The sequence below is a fragment of the Eschrichtius robustus genome, chromosome 3 (assembly GCF_028021215.1).
Source record: "Eschrichtius robustus isolate mEscRob2 chromosome 3, mEscRob2.pri, whole genome shotgun sequence".
Taxonomy (NCBI): domain Eukaryota; kingdom Metazoa; phylum Chordata; class Mammalia; order Artiodactyla; family Eschrichtiidae; genus Eschrichtius; species Eschrichtius robustus.
In genome coordinates, this window is record NC_090826.1 from 156,184,775 (window position 1) to 156,205,075 (window position 20,301).

At 37.1% G+C, this 20,301-nt stretch overlaps 1 protein-coding gene across 4 annotated transcripts in view; it reads right to left on the reverse strand.

The window, feature by feature from the left end:
• RBBP5 (RB binding protein 5, histone lysine methyltransferase complex subunit) overlaps nt 1-19,942 on the reverse strand; it is a 34,934-nt gene extending 14,992 nt beyond the window's left edge. For all 4 annotated transcript variants that reach the window (XM_068541568.1, XM_068541567.1, XM_068541566.1 and 1 more), the window contains exons 1-4: nt 19,790-19,942; nt 9,155-9,180; nt 8,136-8,308; nt 453-593 (exon numbers count right to left, since the gene is read on the reverse strand). In XM_068541568.1, coding sequence (XP_068397669.1) covers nt 453-593; nt 8,136-8,308; nt 9,155-9,180; nt 19,790-19,808 — 359 coding nt within the window. In that variant the 5' untranslated portion in view covers nt 19,809-19,942. The remainder of the gene's footprint in view (nt 1-452; nt 594-8,135; nt 8,309-9,154; nt 9,181-19,789) is intronic.
• Nucleotides 19,943-20,301: the final 359 nt, after the last annotated feature.

Sequence of the window (20,301 nt, forward strand, 5' to 3'; positions counted from 1 at the left end):
GCTTTGTGAGTTATGAAGCACTATACAATAAACTTTATACTTAAAGAGAACTTGACTAAAAGAAAACCTAGAGAAATGAAAATAGTTATATCTCAGTAATAGAATGATGGGTAGCTCTTTTTCTTAAATATAGTTTTCATAATGAACTGTTTCCCGTACTAAAGAAATTCAAATTGGAGGAAAACCCCAGGTAAAGAACAGTTATTACACTTATTTCTACCTTTGCCCATTTCTGAAGTCTTAATTAACATAGGCCAGTTTTTAATTATATACTACAACAGTCTCTTTAAAATCTATTCAGTAGATCCAGATAATCTGGAAAGATTATTTTATATAGAAGAGGTTTGAAGAGATGTGGGCTTTTGCATCCTAAAACCTTAAACTGAAATTGTCATGAGCCTGGAGATAGAATTAGACCCACCCCAGGAGAGAATAGCACAGATTAAACATACTGATCTCGCGGATGATACTGGACTTTTAAGATGGGTGAAGGGAATCGAAACCTCTGGTCGCAGTCGCCTGAAAGGACATCCCACTGTGACACTATGTTATCAGTGGAAGCACTCACGAGCTTATGACCATCTCGACTCCAGCTGAGAAGGAAAAAGGGTAACTTAGCACATATTCTAAGTTAAAGTATATCATACCACCCTTACAGATAAAAATGCATGAGTCTCACTTATTGCCCTAACTGCATGGGTCACCAACGTTTCTTCTTCTTCTTTATTTTTTAAACATATACTCAAATCCACAACAAGCTTTCCTAACTAAGCAATAAAAAAGAATGTTTTCATGACATCTTCATATCTAGTAATAGAAGCTCTTAACAGTTCAAGATAACAGTACAAGTGGCTCAGTGAAAAAAGGGAGACTCAAACATTTTAGAAAAGTATAAAATCAGCTGGCCCTTAAGTGTTGATTTAACAAAAAACAGGTTTTCTTCCCCTTGGGGGGAGGGGGAGGAGTAGTTGAGCTTTCTGAAGTTGTCCCAGAAGTAGCACTATCATAGTATAAACGAACCAGTACAGATAGGTATCTGTCATTTAAAATAATTAAGAAAAGAATTAAGGAAGGAATTAATTCCTCCTGCTAAGTACAGTTAAGCATCCTGAACATTATATAGAAAACAAACACAAAAAGGTAAAGAGAAGACAGACTGTCTAGGGACTACAGGATATGAGGAACGACACAGCAGTGAGGTCCTCAGATTTTCTTTTTGCCTCATACATCCTGGACCGGGTGACGGAGATGCCAACAACCCATTAGCATCAATGGGCACACACAAAAAGTCTCCAGAAGAGCCAAAGGACTAGGAAAGGACAATCAACAGATACTAACACACAGATGACACAGGTGTTAGTATTACCCGACAAGGATTTCAATGCAGCCATCATTAAAATGCTTCAACAAACAATTACAAACATGCTTGAAACAAATGGGAAAAAAAAAGTCTCAGCAAAGAAATAGAAATATAGAGAAAAGAATCAAATGGGAATTTTAGAACTGAAAAATATAAAAACTGAAATAAAAAACTCAAAAGATGGGTTCAGCAGCCAATGGAAAAGAGGAAGACAGAATAAAAAATTCCCAATCTGAACAATAGGAGAAAAAAATGGAATGAAAAAAATGAACAGAGCCTCAGGGACCTGTGGGACTATAACAAAAGATCTAATATCTAATATCCATGGCATCAGAGTCCTGGAAGGAGAGAAGAAAGAGAGTAAGGCTTAAAAGTATTTGAAGAAATAATGGTTGAGAGAGGATATGGGAATATATGTATACATATAGCTGATTCACTTTGTTGTACAGCAGAAACTAACACAACATTGTAAAGCAATTATACTCCAATAAACATGAAAAAAAAAGGAAATAATGTTTGAAAATTTCCCAAATTTGGCAAAAGATATAAAACACACAACCTCAAGAAGCTAAGCAAACTTCAAACAGGATGAGCTCAAAGAAATCCACTCCAAGACACAAACTTCTGAAAACTAAAGACAAAGAAAAAAATCTTGAAAGCAGAAAGAGGAATGACACATTACCTACGGGGAACAACAATTCACATGACAGCAGATTTCACACCAGAAACCATGAAGGTCCAAAGAAAGTGACAGTTTTTCAAGTGCTGAAGAAAAGAACTGTCATCCCCAATTCTACATCCAGAGAGACTAACTTTCAAGAACAAAGGGGCAATCAAGGCATTTGTCACCAGCAGATCTACCCTAAAAGAACAGCTCAAGGAAGTTCTCTAAGCAGAAAGGAAACAATAAAAGAAGGAATCTTAGAACATCAGGAAGAAAGAATAATGAAAAGGGTTTTAAAAAATTAAATACCTTTTTCTAGAGTTTTGATGTTTGAAGCAAAAATTATAACTTATATAGGTATCAATATACATAAAGGAAATGTTTAAGACAATTATACTATAAACAAGGGAGGGTAAAGGGATGTAAAGGGAAGGTTTCTATACTTCACTTAAACTAGTAAAATGTCAACACCAGTAGACTGTGATAAGTTATGTATATACCATAGCAACCACTGTAAAGCTATACAAAGAAATACACTAAAAAATACTACAGGGGCTTCCCTGGTGGAGCAGTGGTTGAGAGCCCGCCTGCCAATGCAGGGGACGTGGGTTCGAGCCCTGGTCTGGGAAGATCCCACATGCCACGGAGCAGCTGGGCCCGTGCGCCACAACTACTGAACCTGTGCTCTGGAGCCCTCGAGCCACAACTACTGAGCCTGCGTGCTACAACTACTGAAGCCCGCGCGCCTAGAGCCCGTGCTCCGCAACGAAGAGTAGCCCCCGCTCGCCGCAACTCGAGAAAGCCTGCGAGCAGCAACAAAGACCCAGTGCAGCCAAAAATAAATAAATTTTTTAAAAAAAGAGTAAAAAATACCACAGATAAATCAAAATGGAATTCTAAAAATAGTTCAAGTAACCCACAGGAAGGCAAAAAAGACAACAGAGAAATGAAAAACAGAAGAGACAAACAGAAAAAGAAACCCCAAATCAGTCTTTATTCAAATTTTGCAATGAAGAGGAGTTGCTACTGAGGAACTCAGAGGATGTAACACAGTTCCATGGTTAAGAACAGAGGCTCAAGTCAGATTTATGCTCAAGCCTAGACATTACAACCTTCTAGCTGTGTGGTCTTGGGCAAGTTATACAGCCTTTCTGAGCTTCAATTTTCTCACTTATAACATGGAAATAATAATAGTATCTACCTGCAGACTCTTGAGAGACTTAATACATATAAAACTCTCAGTACAATACAGTAAGTGCTCAAAAACCATTAATTATATTAGAGACAAGATAAATGTATTCCCAGACTTGTAACTCACAGCAGAGGAAGGCAGGAGTAAACTGAGGAAGTGAATGTGGAGGGACTAATCTCAAGTCTGAATACAAAGGACTCAGGTGCCTCTCTCCCACAACCTCTAGAACGCTCCCAGTCAATTACAAGATCTTTCTGGAGAATGTGAACCTAAAAAAGAAGATGACTACAGATACTGTAACTTGAGAGTTGATAACAAAAAAGCCAATGGTCCACCCAATTTCAGTAGATGATGGGAGGGTAAAAGGGTGAGATAAAACTCACATATACTGTAATAAAAAGTCACGGATAAGTTCTTGAAATTAACAAACTAAGAAGAAGTAATATGCATAAATACTTTAGAAATATGAAGACAAATATCAAGAGAAACAAACCAAATGAATGGAAGTACACTGGGAATGGGACATTATTGGAATATTGGGAAGAAACAAGGGACAGCTTCTGCTGCTGTTCCCCTAAGCATTTTAGCACAATCTGACTACAAAATAGAATGTTAGCTATAATTCCATTTTTCCTTTAAACCCTCTGCATTTTAATAACCTTTTCTTTCATAGCAGGCTTGTATTTCTGTTATAATAGAGGGAAATCTATTTTTAGAAATTAAATTATAATCAGAGGTGACACTAAGAGGGGTTTTCCCATTAAAACTAACAATATATTCTTCAATTCCAAATTCCGTAAATTCAAAAATTAGGGATTCTCATACATCCTCACATCTGACAATACTGTTTCTTTCCAAAAAACAGACAGGCCTTTACTAAGTCTAATATCTTGGAGTCTTAAACATCATTTCGTTCTACCTATGGCCCGTATCCAGTGACTGAATATCTTCTGTAGCATCCCTATGAAGAGACAGCATGATGAAGCAGGGCCAGTCCCACTGGTAAGTTCTTTCCTGGGCAGTCCATCCCATCCATAGGCACCTTTGCTTGGGAGCTCATCTCTATTCTAAGGTAACATTTGTTTCCCTATAAATCTCGTTCACTACCTACTAGTCCTGCTTCTTCTCCTTAGGTCAATTTTTCTGTCTTGCACATGTCAGTTCTTTAATAGTTGAAGACAGCTATCATGCCTACCCAAAACTTCTCTTTGGTGAAATTTTCTTAGTCCCTAACATGTTCAAATATTACACAACAATTAAAGTAATACATAGTTATATTCTAAATGAGGCTGAATCAAAGAAAAATGCAAAATGCACGTAACTACTGATCATAACTCTCATGTATACTTATATATACCAAAAATGAGGGAACAGTTAAATAATTATGATGCATACATACTAAGCAATACTATATATATCATATGTACACACACACACATATATCAACACAGAAAAACATCCACTATATACTAAGTGGAAGAGCAAGCTAAGAAACAAAATATATAGTATGTCTCCATTTCTTAAAAAACATACACATGTATATGTGTATGTTTATTTTTATACATGCTGAGAGAGATACAGATATATCTTACAGATGAAAGATATATTCCATATACTCTAATACTACTTATCTTAAGGAGTAGACAAAAGGCTTTCGTTTTTTACTCTATATACTCATATATTGTTTGACTGTTTTAAAGTTCTTAATAATCAAGTGTTGTGATAAAAAGTTTTAAAATGTTGGGGGGAGAGCGGGAAAATCTCTCATTGTTCAAACCGTATGACCTAGCAGTAACACACTTTTGGAAGCCTACACTAATGAAAACACATAGATCAAATGCCTATTGGGCATCTTCACTAAGATATCCCCACCCATCCAACAAGTACCTGCATGCCTACTACATACCAGGTATAATGCTACAGTAAAATGGCAGACAAGGTTCATGTATCACAGCACCTACCATGTTCCAGGGAAGATACTCACAAAACAACTACTTGCAATAAAATACAACAGGAGACACACGACCGTGATCTCAAATTCAGCATTGTCACCCTCAAATCTTACATTTAACATCTTCATCCAAGCAGGAAACCTGAGGATCATCTTAACTTCTCTACTTCACTTACACCCCTTATCTAATTAATACCTAAGACCTCTTATTTCGACCATTTCTCACATCTGTACCATTCAGCTCCATGCCTACTGCACCTATCCTCATCAGCTCCAGCCTAGGCCACTGCAATCCTAGCTTCATTCACTGTCCCCTTCAATCTCTTTCCCACATGCTGTTCTAGAGATCTTTCTAAAATAAAAAGCTCATCGTGTCACTTTCCTTCCTAAAATCTTCTAATGGCTTCACAGTACCTACAGGATAAAGCTCAAATTCATAGTGTGGCACACAATGTGCTCCATGAGGACCTGTTTACCTTGGCTGTTGCCATATCACATCTCTGATACCACAATCCAGCTAATCTGAACTACCTGCAGTTCCCCATCTTACCATGCTTGTTTCAAGGTGATGTGCTTTTGCCTGTACAGCACCTTCTGCTTGGAATACAACTGGCAAACACCTACTCATCTTACAAGTTTGAGGTTAGAAATTACCTCATCTTTGAAGGCTTTTCTGACCACACTTCTTCTCCAGTACAATTGATCATTTCTTCCTTTGCACTTTTGCCTCCACTAAATCTCAAATATAGTTCTTATGTAGGACCTACAAAGCTTTAGTACACGTAGCTGTATGCACATGTACCTCCCCCTACCAATCAAGAATTTCTCCTTACTTGTTTTTGTGTCCCCAAAACCCTAACCCTAACCCTAATCGTAAATGCCTAAAGCAGTATCTGGTATATAATTCATGTTCAATGTTTGCTGAAGAAATGATTGTATGAGAGAAAAACTTTATGTGCAAAGACTGAACATTATGTAGCAGAGAAACAAAAATGGTTAAGTAAATTATGGTTTATCTATCAGAAGATATTTAGCCGTTAAAAAAAAAGTTTTTAAAGGCTACACAAGCAGGAAAATGTCTGGTCACAGTGTTAGACAGGAAAAGAGCAAAATATAAAATAAAACATAGCACACTTACAAACTATGCTTTTTATTTAATTTTTAAAATTAATTTATTTATATTTTTTATTTTGGGCCGTGTTGGGTGTTGCTGCGCGCAGGCTCTCTCTAGTTGCACAAGCGGGGGCTACTCTTCGTTGCGGTGTGCAGGCTTCTCATTGTGGTGGCTTCTCTTGTTGAGGAGCACAGGCTCTAAGTGCACGGGCTTCAGTAGTTGTGGCACGTGGGCTCAGGAGTTCTGGCTCATGGGCTCTAGAGTGCAGGCTCAGTAACTGTGGCACACGGGCTTAGCTGCTCTGTGGCATGTGGGATCTTCCCGGACCAGGGCTCGAGCCCATGTCCCCTGCATTGGCAGGTGGATTCTTAACCACTGCGCCACCAGGGAAGTCCTATGCTTTTTAAAAATGATATACAGTAACAAATCAAAATACTTACAGTAGTAATATCAGAGTGGTAAGACTATGGGAGATAGTCTTCTATCTTCTACTTTGCTGTATTTTCCATAATTTTCTGAATTATTATTATTTTATAATAAAAATACATGTATATTTTTAGTGATAGGAGTTCTAAAATTAGATTGTGATGATCGTTGTACAACTCTGAATATATAAAAAACAATGAAATGTACATTTTAATTGGGTGGATTTTACAGCATGTGAATTATATGTTTCTTAATAAAGCTGATAAAAATGTATGTATCTACTTAAATCTTTATTGCAAGAGCACAACAATAAAAAAATAAATAAAATGCAAAGGAACTGGAAAGAACCTAAGAAATCATACAGGCCAGTTCTCTCATTTTGCATATTAGAGAAACGTTTTGGCCAAAGCCGCCAGTTCATTAGTGGCCAAACCTAGACTGGGATTCAGGCCTCCTCTCATTCCAGTGCTTTATAATACCACTGCTGCTTATATTTCGACAAAAGGAAATATGTTAGTTTAATAAATCTAGATCTGATTAGGTGTTTTTGGTCCCAAGTTCATTTAAAAGAAGTGCTGCCCCAAAATAAAATTTTCTGAAACAGACAGTCCCTGAGAATAAGAATGAAATCAATGGGATTTATATAATACCCGATTTCAGCTCAATATATTTGATGGAAAGCCTTAATAACTACAATTCAGTGAAGGAACAGGCATGTCTGTGATCACTAAAACTACTGTAATTCAAGAAGATGGGCAAGGCTGGACACTTTGACTTCCAAGCTGCCCTCCTAACCAAGATTTTTTTATTCTAAATGAAAGGTCAATATCACAAATATACTACAGCTGCAATCTGTAAATGTCTCATTTCAGTACTGAACTATCCTCAGACAGAGCCTGATACAGATCCATATTACAATGAATTTCTCCCCCCAAAGGTGCTGAAAGCAGCATGGATTCAAGGTCTCCATAAGCTATGAGAAATTATGTTAGTAATGGCTGTATATTTAAAACTCTAAATATTAAAATTTATCTAATGAGGGCTTCCCTGGTGGCGCAGTGGTTAAGAATCCGCCTGCCAATGCAGGGGACACAGGTTTAAGCCCTGGTCCGGGAAGATCCCACATGCCGCGGAGCAACTAAGCCCGTCGCCACAGCTACTGAGCCTGCACGCCTAGAGCCCGTGCTCCACAACGAGAGAAGTCACTGCGATGAGAAGCCCACATACCGCAATGAAGAGTAGCCCCCGCTCGTCACAACTAGAGAAAGCCCACGTGCAGCAATGAAGACCCAACACAACCATAAATAAATTAATAAATTAAAAAAATTTAAAAAAAGAAAAGTATCTAATGAGACTGGAAACTACACAGTCACCGTTCATCCCCCCAATTTAATTCATATTTAATACATTAACTTTAAAATTCCTTACCATAAGGAACAGACTGGATGAATGTGCGCACTAATTATTTTAGCAATGCCTCTTGTCAAGAAATCCCAGATGACAATTCGGCCATCATTACAGCCAACTGCAAGCAGTGTGCCCCACCTGTTAAAGGTGCAAGTCAGGGCCATGCTGATACAATCCAAAGTTCCATCAGCTTCCTAAAGATTAAAATGAACATAAGAATATAGACAATAACACCCAGGTATCCAAATTATTTCTTAAAGTTTCTCTAACATCTATGATAATTCTCTTGAATTTAAATTATGATGTATACCAAAATAATCTCTATGTGTGTTCTCATATCTATTAAACTAGCCAAAATGGAGAAATACTTATAAAAGCTAACAGAGAATTTTTAGAAACAGATGTGACCAATCCCTTACGTTACTACTATAACTTCGTACAAATTCTCCGGAAGGCAATTAGGCAAAATAAAACAGGATTCACTAAAAGAGTCATCTTATTGATCAAGTAATCATAGTTCTTGAAATTTATTCCAAGAAAAATAAAACAAAACCCCTGTGTAACATGAGGAAAGTCAAATAAGTTTATATTAATATCAAGCCATTTAAAATAATCATGACTACACTAAACACACTCGAAGTATTACAAAATATTTTTTACATGTAAAGCACACTTATAGCATACGTATTATTACTATGCAAAAACACTTATCAAAACTATAAAAGCACACAGAAAAAAAATTTACATGAAGGTGATAGTACTGTTTGTGAAAAATGCTTCAATCAAAAGTATTTTTTTAATTTAAAGGGAAATGAACTGTAAGATTTACAACATTATGTTGAAATTTCCAGCCAACATTGCCTATCTACTTCCACCCCTGCTCAAAATTAAACATTTAGTTCCCTTTTATAGCAAAGGATCATCGTATTTAATGCTTCTATTGTCAAGAAAAAAAATAAAAAAGATGAAAACGTAGTTTCCACTCAAACATAAAAGCTAGGGAGTTACCATTTTCTAAAATCACAATACAATACTCTTACCTCTGGATAATTCTGCCCAAAGGACTCTGCAACAAAGCAAAGAAAGAGAGTTGATGGAACATGTGCAACATACCAGGAATCCTACAGCTCACAACTACGGCTCACAAACAGTGTACAGTAGTGGCTTGCAAAGTGTGGATGAAGAACTGGCACCCTTTCAGGGACTCCATGAGGTCACACCTATTTTCATTATCACACCAAGATGGTATGTGCCTTTTTACTCTCATTATTCCACAAGTTTACAGATGAGTTCTCCTGAGGCTATACGAGCTGTGATACTGAAACAGTATGAACGCAGAATCCAGCCAACTTCTATTGATATTTAGGCAAACATTAAAGAGATTTGTAAAAATGCAAAACAATGCCACTCTTCTCACTATATAAGTTTTGTTTTAGAAAAGTTATTTTTCATAAAAATGTTATTAATGTAAACATGTAACGGGGTGTTTTTACGGTTATTTTTATGTAACAAACTTTAAAAACTCAAATCAGTCAACTTATCTTAAATCCCAACTACTCTCTTAAAACCTTTATTAAGAACAGCCAACCAACAGGGTTCCCTTCCTAATAATAGCACTTAGGCTGTAACATAATCTGGTAGTTGGTTAAACACACAATTCTCTGTATTAATTTCTTAAGCAAATAACATTTTGGTACAGACATCCCTGAATACTTTTCCTATATTAAATTTGGTATTTGTACATTAGTGATAAACATTTTGAGCTATAGCATGATACTGCCTGCTTGTCAGAAGTTTAATGTTTAGAAGTTTAATGCAGTAGCAACATCTTTATCAGTATTTACTTATGTTATTATCTAAACATTTTATTAGCATGATATTTAAACTATACTCTGAGAACTACAGATCCAAGGAAGCTGTTTTACATTTAGGACATCCAAATAAGATTTCATCTAAAAAATAAGTTCACTATTTTTAGTTTTTTACCATATGATCCAGCAATTCCACTCCTGAGTATATATTCGAAGAAAATGAAAATACTAACTCAAAAAGATACATGCACCTTAATGTTCATAGCAGCATTATTTACAAGAGCCAAGATATGGAAGCAACCTAAGTGTCTATCAACAGATGAACGGGTAAGGAAGATGCAGAGTATGTGTATATATATGAATATTTATATAGCTATGAATATTTATATAGATAATAAAATATTTCTCAGCCATAAAAAAGAATAAAATTTTGCCATTTGCAACAACATGGATCAATCTGGAGGGTATTATACTTAGTGAAATAAGTCAGAGAAAGACAAATATTATATGTCACCACTTACATGTGGAATCTAAAAAATAAAACAAATGAAAGAATATAACAAAACTGAAATAGGTTCACAGATATAGAGAACAAAATCATGGTTACCAGTGGAGAAAGGGGAGGGGGAGGGGCAATATAGGGATAGAGTATTAAGAGGTACAAACTACTATGTATAAAATAAGCTATAAGGATATACTGTACAGCATGGGGAATATAGCCAATACTTTATACTAACTTTAAATGGAGTATAATCTATAAAAATATTGAATCACTATGTCATACACCTGAAACTAACATAATATTGTAAATCAACTGTACTTCAATTTTTTTAAAAAAGACACTTGATTTAAAAAAAAAGTCTGAAAACCAGTTTTATTACATTTTGTGTTTTATAAAAATTAATAGAAATCAAAACAGTGAAAACATTAAAACTAATCAGAAGAAATACAGGCCCTAAAGTTAAGAAAACTAAAAGAAAGATGAAAATAAAGGTGAATAATTGCCCCCCGCAAAAGGCAATTATTTTGGTTTCTCTAATGTGCACCAGACTTCAGTGTCTGATTGCATTCAAATACTAAAGACAAGAATGAAATGAAAAGCTGAAACCAGATTAAGATAGGTTATTCTGAAAGAACCTTTTTAAAATTACTAAAGTAATACATGTAGGTAATACAGATATGTGTAATTAAAAAATGATAGTTTCCTCCCTGCAACCCACTCACTAAGGTAAAAGCTTCCATATATTTCTATATGCTTACACAAACATTAACATATTTAAGGTTTGTTTTTTAAATAAAATACTACACATATTATATGTATTATATGTAATATATGTATTATAATATGTATTAACAAAATATCTTATATATATTTCCAAAGCAATAATATAGATCTATATTCACATGATTGAGAGAAAAAAGGAGTATTCATTAAAAAATTTAAAAAAAACCACAACCTAAAAATATGAAGTACTCAGGAAGGAGCGGAGTATGACTTGCTGTGTTCAGAGATGGGAAAGCCATATTTAAAATTCTGAGAGGAATTCCCTGGCAGTCCAGTGGTTAGGACTCCGAGCTTCCACTGAAGAGGGCACAGGTTCAATCCCTGTTCAGGGAACTGAGATCCGGCATGCTGCGCAGTGTGGCCAAAAAAGCAACAACAACAAAAAGATTCTGAGAGAATCCAGAATCCTGGGACCATTTTAATGTATGATTACCCTTCAACACAGATTACCCCTGATTTTCTATTTTTCCTTTATGTTTTAGGTGTTGTTGGTTTTTTTCCCTTTTTGAGAGTCATCCTAGTTAACAGGATTATAATAAGGAGTTTAAAGGAACACAAAGAAAAAGTGTGTATAAAAAAGACTAAGCTCGTCTGAGCCACTTTGGTTGAAGAGCCTGAGCAAGAATGCTGTCAAGGAGGGTTATGGTAGCACAAGGCCACCTCCCCTAGATGCTCAAGGCCACTTTTATATTCTCTATCCTCCCACCATCTAACCACCCATCATCTAACATTTAACATTTTGTTACAATTAGATTCTTAGGCTTGTTTCTAAAGACCACGAAAGGGGGAAAAAAGATGCCCAAATGTAGCTGCCGAAGAGAAATAAACCCTGGTCAGATTTAACTTCATAATACACTTGATAATTCAAAAAACATGAATGACACATTTCCAAAACTGATTACAGAAGAAAATTCCTTGACTGGGTCAATGAGAAAAGAACACATTGAAAGGTTGTTAAAGACCTACCATTAAAATTTTTTTTAAATGTTTAATTATAAAAAAAAGGACAGCAGGCCCATATGGTTTTATGAGCAATTTCTCCTGAATCTCAAGGTACAGATAATTACTATGTTATTCAAGCTATTTCTGAGCAGAAAAAAATATGTATTAGTGTTTTATAAAGCCAACATAGCTGACACCAAAACCTGATAAGATGATACAAAAAGAAAACAAGAGCCTCTTTCACTTAAGAAAATAAATAGTGGGACTTCCCTAGTGGCACAGTGGTTAAGAATCTGCCTGCCAATGCAGGGGACACGGGTTCGATCCCTGGTGCAGGAAGATCCCACATGCCGTGGAGCAACTATGCCTGTGTGCCACAACTACTGAGCCTGCGCTCTAGAGCCCACGAGCCACAACTACTGAGCCCGTGTGGCACAACTACTGAAGCCTGCACGCCTGGAGCCCGTTCTCTGCAACAAGAGAAGCCACAGCAATGAGAAGCCCGCGCACCGCAACAAAGAGTAGTCCCCGCTCTCCGCAACTAGAGAAAGCCCCCGCGCAGCAACAAAGACCCAATGCAACCAAAAATAAATTAATTAATTAAATTCATTCTTTAAAAAAAAAAACAAACAAAACAAGAACATAAATAGTACAGGGTATTTCACCTCTAGATTCTGCAGAAATGAAAAGTAATTTCTAGCAGTGTATATAAGTATAACCAAATTCTAAACACAAAAAATCTGGAGTTTATTATTCTACCATTAAGAAAGCATAATGGAATAGCAAGGGGAAAAAAAAAACAGGCCTACTCCAAACTCGTTCCAAAGGAACAAACAATAGCACAATGCACTCTAATGTATTCAATATATCCTTGGACAAGAATGTTTAAGAGCCATACAATCCTACGAGTAGATGCTGAAAAAAAAAATTTGCTAAAACGCAATAGCTCATTCTAATAACAGCCACATCTAACAGAAGACTACAATAAATGATAAAAACTATTAACCAAAAACACAACATTATCATTCTAAAAGGTGAAATGTTAAAACCATTTCAATTAGTATCAGCAACTAGAAAGGGATATATCACCATTATTAGTTAATATTCCTCTTGGAGATTCCAGCCAATGGAATAAGAAAATGAAACAATTGGTTTAAACATTGACTATAAGACATAAAACTATTTCTTTTGCTGATAACATTGAATACCTAGAAAACACAGAAATTCTAATTTTAAAAACCACCCAAATTAATAAGAAAATAAGGCAAGGTGGTTTGATACAAGAAAAACATTCAAACATTAACAGCTTTTCTTTAGGTTAGCAATTAATACCCAGAAATGAAAATGAAGGGGAAAATTCCATTCACAATGGCTACAGACATAAATATTTAAGGAAAAAATGTAGTAAGAAAGACATGCCATGTATGAAGAAGAAAACTATAAAATCTTAGTTAAGGCTGTAAAATATGAATAAGTGAAAAGACAATCTACATTCTGGGGTGGGAAAGCTTAATGGCTTTCTCCAAAAACTAAGAAATTTTAAGCAATTCCAGACAGATTAAAGACAAACGTTTAAAAAAAAAATCTAAATGTACTGTAAGGTTTCTGATATATGATAAAGATGACATTTAAATTTAGTGGGAATTTACTTAATATACAGGGATGGACAACTGACTATCCATCTGAAAGAAAAAATAGTTACAATTCCTCTCTCATATCACATATAAAAATAAACTTCAGAATGGAGGAGGCAAGGGAAAAAAAGAACACTTTTTTTAAAAAAGCATTTATAGGGAATTCCCTGGCAGTCCAGTGGTTAAGACTCCGTGTTTCCAGGCAGAGGGCACAGGTTCAATCCCTGATCAGAGAACTAAGATCCCGCACGCTGCACGGCACAGCCAAAAAAAAAAAAAAAAAAAAAAAAAAGCATTTATAGTTAAGTTAAAATGTGATATCATGAGTGTGTATCTACATGAACGCATTAAAAATCATTAGTTCTATTATCTCCTAATGTGTAGGAATAGTGTCTCATAGCATTAAGTGAAGAAAGCAAGTTGCAAAAAATGTGTATAAAAAGTTCTATTTCTGTAAAAAAGCAAAAACAAAGCCCTTACAAATTGTATTTAATTATACTCATATGAGCAAGGAAAAGGTATAAAAGGATAAATTCCAGACAGCTACCATTTGGAAAGGAGGAAAAAGGTAATTTTTTCTGTATGCATATTTGTATTGTTTCCATTGTTGTGATAAATATGTACTGTATATGTTAATTTGAAAAGCATGAATTTAAAGAACTTTAGTGAGTTTTCTAGACTTAAACTCATGCTGGCTTGTCATTTCTTTGAAGTGCTCAAGCCTGCATTTATCATTAGCAGCTACCGCTTACTGAATGCTTATGTGTCAGACTCCGTACTAAGGTCTTCTACATACTGTCTCTTTGATCCTCTCAATTCACTATTGAGTACTATCATACACCATTTCACAGATAAAGAAAGTTAGGATTAAAGGTTATCCCCAAACTGACAGTTAAAAACTGGCAAACCTGGAACCTGACCAAGAAACCCTACTCTTAACTATAACTGCACTAAAAAGCCTCTATAATCTTGCCCAAATTTGACCTCAAGGTTACTAGTCTATGATTTGCAAAACACATCTGCCCTTTATTGAAAATAGTCAAAATTCTGCCCATCTTCTCTCTTTCAGCATGTCTTCTTTTCTCTCCCCAAATCTCAAAGATCACCGACATTATTTCACATGCAAGTTCCTTCAAGGCCAAGGAATATAATTCGACCAAGAGAAGTGAGCTAAGTGACCCACCTAAAATCCCTACCTATTGAGGACTCTTCTTGGCAATAACCAATGATCACTTTATTTGTTCAAAAACAAACAAACAAACAAAAATCCTTTTCCCCAGAGAAGGCAAAAGAAAAATAAGTTAAGCATTCCTCATGGAAGCAACCTAAATGCCCACTGACAGACAAACGGATAAAGAAGATGTGGTACATATATACAATGGAATATTACTCAGCCATAAAAAGGAATGAAATTGGGTCATTTGTAGAGACGTGAATGGACCTAGAGACTGTCATACAGAGTGAAGTAAGTCAGAAAGAGAAAAACAAATATTGTATATTAACGCATATATGTGGAACCTAGAAAAATGGTACAGATGAACCAGTTTGCAGGGCAGAAATAGAGACACAGATGTAGAGAACAGACGTATGGATACCAAGGGGGGAAAGTGGCGGGGGGGGGGGCGGGGGGGGGTGGTGTGATGAATTGGGAGATTGGGATTGACATGTATACACTAATATGTATAAAATGGACAACTATGGGATTGACATGTATACACTAATATGTATAAAATGGACAACTAATAAGAACCTGCTGTATAAAAAAATAAATAAAATAAAATTTTTAAAAAAAGAAGTTAAGCATTCCACTTCCCTTTTGCCTATAAACTATAAAAGCCCAGAGTAGGCACATGAAAGACATTTGTTGAGTGTTGAATGAATAATTTTGGTATTACACCATCCAGCCCAAACAAGCAGGAAACTTCTTTGCTCTTAGCGCTCCACATAATGTTAAAAACCCTTTCTAGTTGCCTCGTTTTTACAATCTTGGCCTTCAGTCACATTAGCTTTCCTGACACTATACTTAAAAGCTAGTGCCACCCTCATGTATTCACCTTCGGCAACGTGCCCTTCTTTTGTACATGCCTTTTTGGAATCTGAGTTTAGACTGCTTCCAGTGCAAGCACACCAGTTCCCTCAGGTGCCTCCTCCTTTTTTCCCAGTTAGGACTCTTTCTCCAAACTGCCTTTTAGCTTTCTAGGTCTTGGAATAATACCTATTCTCTAAATTGCTGAACATCCACCTCCTTAAAAACTTGGTTATCATGAACTCTAAAATTTCGTGGTCCTTTTCTCCCAGTGGAAGTATTTTCGACTTGCCAACCAATTCCTGCCTACCGTAATAGTTAGGTCCAGAGTAGCAGTTTCCATTCCACTTCCTCAATCTAACAGGTGATGACACAATCAGCAGCATTTCTTTTTAGAGAAACGCAACTTGCAGGTGGCTAAATAACTGATCTTACCACACCCCAATCTGATGCCATCGCTACCATAATTACTATATTTCCTTGGCTCCAGTCTGGCCTCCCTCATCAATCCTTAACAAAGCTGCTACAGCCAACTTTCTAAGCCCCAAATCTCATCATGTCACTTACCTGCTCAAAAATCTCCCTTGTTAAACAATATGCTGAACTCCTAAGTATAATTTTAAAAAGCAATAATCTGGCCCCAACCAGTATTTTCCATTTTATCTTTGACTAACTCCTCATTAGCACCTGGGACAGAACCTTGCATAATCCACCCTAAGCACCAGCTGTAAACTGCTAACCATTTCCAGAATATATATCACATGTTCATGCCTCAGAATGTTTACCCCTACTGTTCTCTGCACTGGTAATTACCTTCTCCATTTGTCCCTCTGGAAAAATCCTCCTCCATGTTTACTGTCTGCGTTAAATGGCACTTCCTCTATAAAGTCATCCCCAAATTCTACCGCCAACCCCAACAATGCAGAATTAATTGCTCTTTCAGCTGGATTCCCATAATATAGTGGATAATATAGTGGATTCCCACTATTTATTGTGGTTCCGTATCCTAGTTATTTGTTTATGCCCCTATCCTCCTAGTTTTATGTATTTATCCAGGGCAAAAGCTGTATCTCATTTCAGTGTTTATCAAACATTAGGAGCCAATCCACCACAAATGGATAAATCATTCAGTGAGCCATACCATACAAGTTTTTTAATAGATCAGAACAGAAGATATCAGAGGACACTGAGCATAACAACAATTAGTATCATTTTCAGAAACAGTTATGTGTGTGTATATATAACGGATTGTGATAGAAAATACATTTCTTACTATGAGCTGTAGTAAAAGTAAGTTTGAAAAACTCTTATTTAACTTTTACCTCCAGTGCCTACTGCCTAATACACAGCAAGGGCTCAGAAAGTGGTTGCAGAGGTAAAAGTATTTGAGTGTCCACATTAAGAACACATTATCATTCCTTTCCTTTATCTGGCCAGATATGGTTTAGTATGCTCCCACAATCACATCACTTCTGTTCCTTTCTCCTTTATATCTGCAATAATTAACTTTCTCGCTGTAAAACTCAAGTCATTCCCATAGAGATTTATATCTTTTGAATCCAGCCAGCCTTCTTTTAAATTGTCTAACCTTCCAATGCTAAATATTCCTTCCTAAGTTTTACCCACATGAATCTTCTGTATCATACAAGAAAAATCTTTCCCATCTGCTCTCTCTTTCAAGGTATGAGCCTATCTATCACCTTTTCTCCATAGTTAAGTTTTTAAAAATAAGGATCAACCCTTTGCCTCCAGTCCATCTCACACATCTTCCTAAAATCACTGTAACCCAGCTTCTGTTCAAGTTGCTAAGGAGCCCCAAGTTGCCCAAGAACTAAGTTGCCCACGAACTGAGTAGAGTAGCCCTTTCTCAGCTCTTAGCCTCAACTGCTCTACAACTGCTTCTATGGAAGACACCACACCAACCTGCATTCTCTTCTACATCTACATGAATAAACATATGAAAAGCACTTGAAAATAGGCCTAGCTCATAGTAAGTACTATGTAACTGTTAGTTGATACATTATCATTTATTCCTCCTCTTATTCCCTAAATATAGATGATTGTCCAAGATTCTGTCCTCAGCAGTTTTCTTTTCTTCCCCTCCCACTTTCTCCCTGGGTCTTATCGTCTCCTCACAAGGTTTTGACTAGCCCACCTGTAGGAGGGCTAGTCAAAACCTTGTGAGATGATAAATAAATCCTCCTCTCTCACAAATCCAAACCCATCTCCTGAACCACAGGCCCACACTCAACATACCCAATGCTAACTGTCTTTTCCAAATGTCCTTAAGTGTTTATGAATAGCACCACCATAGTTCCCATTTTTCACTTCACTCTCTTCCTCACCACCAGCACCACCACCAGCACCACTACCACCATGATATGTAGTCAATTTTCAAATTGTCAACTCTACCTTCTCAATGTCTTTTCTTTCCATTTTCTAGTTCAGACCTTCTTTATCCCTCATCTACTCTAGCCCTCCAAATTGGCAGACTCAACTACACACTGTTGTCAGATAAATCTTTTTTAAAAAAATCACAGCTCTGATTGAATTACTTACCAGGTCAAAACCCTTCAACGGATCTGCCCTACTTTCCTTAAAAAGCACAGCTTTTCAGCTGGGTATTCAAAAGCCTCCAAGGAGTAGATGGTACCAACCCCATCTCTTGGCCTTCTCCTTATTCACAGTACCCACAACCTCGCCAAGCTGGAAAATATCTTTAGGACTCATCTCATTGATGTCTTAGCTCAAACGTATTCTTAATAAACACTCCTCCCAATATCTTCATACTTCAGTCTGTCAATATTTTACCAAGCTTAAATATCCACTCAAAACTCCAAATCCTCCACAGGTTTGGTTTTTTTGTTTGTTTTTGTTCTTTCTTGATTACCTTTCTTCCCCTGCCCCAAAGATATTCACTCCCTCTTCCAAATGTCCTTAGCCCTTAGTAAAGACTCTTTAAGGCTGGCCATATATACACTAATATGTATAAAACAGATAACTAATAAGAACCTACTATATAAAAAGTAAATTTTTTAAAAAAGGGTGACCTACGTTCTGCAATATAGTATGGCTATTTACATAAACACCTTATTCTCCACACTTAACAAAAAGCTCCTTAAAAGCAAAGACCATTTCTTAAATAGCTTTACAGTCTTTAGGACTGCCACTATTATCTTCTGAATTTAACTTTTTTAAAGAGAAACACAACCACTGAAAATAGCAAGTCGCTTAGTTCTTGAAAACCTCAGACATCCTTAGGCTACGATGCTAAACATTCCCTAATGAAAACCCAGAAGAACCCACAGTTTATAAACAACTTGGGTAAAGGGTAAGGAGGAAATGAATCAGAGAGGGTGACAAAAGGAAACTGCCTTGTAGTTCACCCCTCAGTGTTTTACACACCGTCCCTGATAAAGACCTTAAATAGAAAGTCAAGGTAACTGGATTCCAGTGCCAACTATATGCCAACTATACCATTTACTTGCTTAGTGCCTTCAAGTCAGTACCCTCTGAGGCCTTTTTAATTTATTCAATGAGGGACTTGTACTAGAAGATAAACACGTTCCCCTCCTTAGGCACCCCATGTTTCTTCAAAACCCCATGTTTCACCCAAAACCCTGACAAGTGTTCAGAGCTTTACCTCAAGCCTCACTTCCTCAGATTCCTTCCCCAGTAACTCTGGTCCTGCCTGCTCTGGGCTACTTCAGCACCTGTAATCCTTGTAACCGAAACTAAGTCACAAACTATCTGTCCCTAACGCTTCACAAGTGAACTGCAAAGTGGCCTCGGGAAAAGCAATGCATTCCGCTCAGGCAGCAGCTAGCCTTCCTCTCCCTGTTGCTGCTCCATATCAAGGCGCCCAAAGATGCATCTGGAACTGTGTCCCTAATGTTGCAGCCTGAGTCCCCTCCGCCTGGGTTCCCTCCTTTCCAGGACCAAAAGGTTCTCTAAGAAGGAGCCACAGTCCTCCTCACCCAGTAACTCGAGGTTCATCCCTGAGGGCTCTGGCCGTCCGGTCTCAGCTCCAGCAACGACACCTTCTCTCCCGCCCGCTTCCAAAACCTGCGTCTGACTGGGGGGCGCCGCGAAGAGCCTGGCGCAAGCTCCGGAGACTTTCTGGTTTAGAAGACCCCACGGCTTCCGCTTTCTTCCCTCGCCTTCCTTGTTCGTTTCAAGTGGGCTGTCCATATATATGCCTAACCAAAAAGAAGGAAAAAACTCTCTCGGAATCACTTGACTATGATATTTTTTAATGGGTAAAAATGCTATCGTCATCAGGTTTTTTTAAAAGTGCAAGAATTTGGGGCTGTTTTCTCTCGGATCATGTAAGTGAGCTAGAGAGTTTAGGCACATAGTTAGACTACTAATCCTTCCCGTGTTGTGTGTTCAGCGGCGTTGTCCCGGCGGGCTGCCTCAGATGCCGCCGGAAGGGTTCCGGCCGAGTGTCTGAAGTAGCACAGCAGGAACAGTCGGCCGCAGAGCTCGG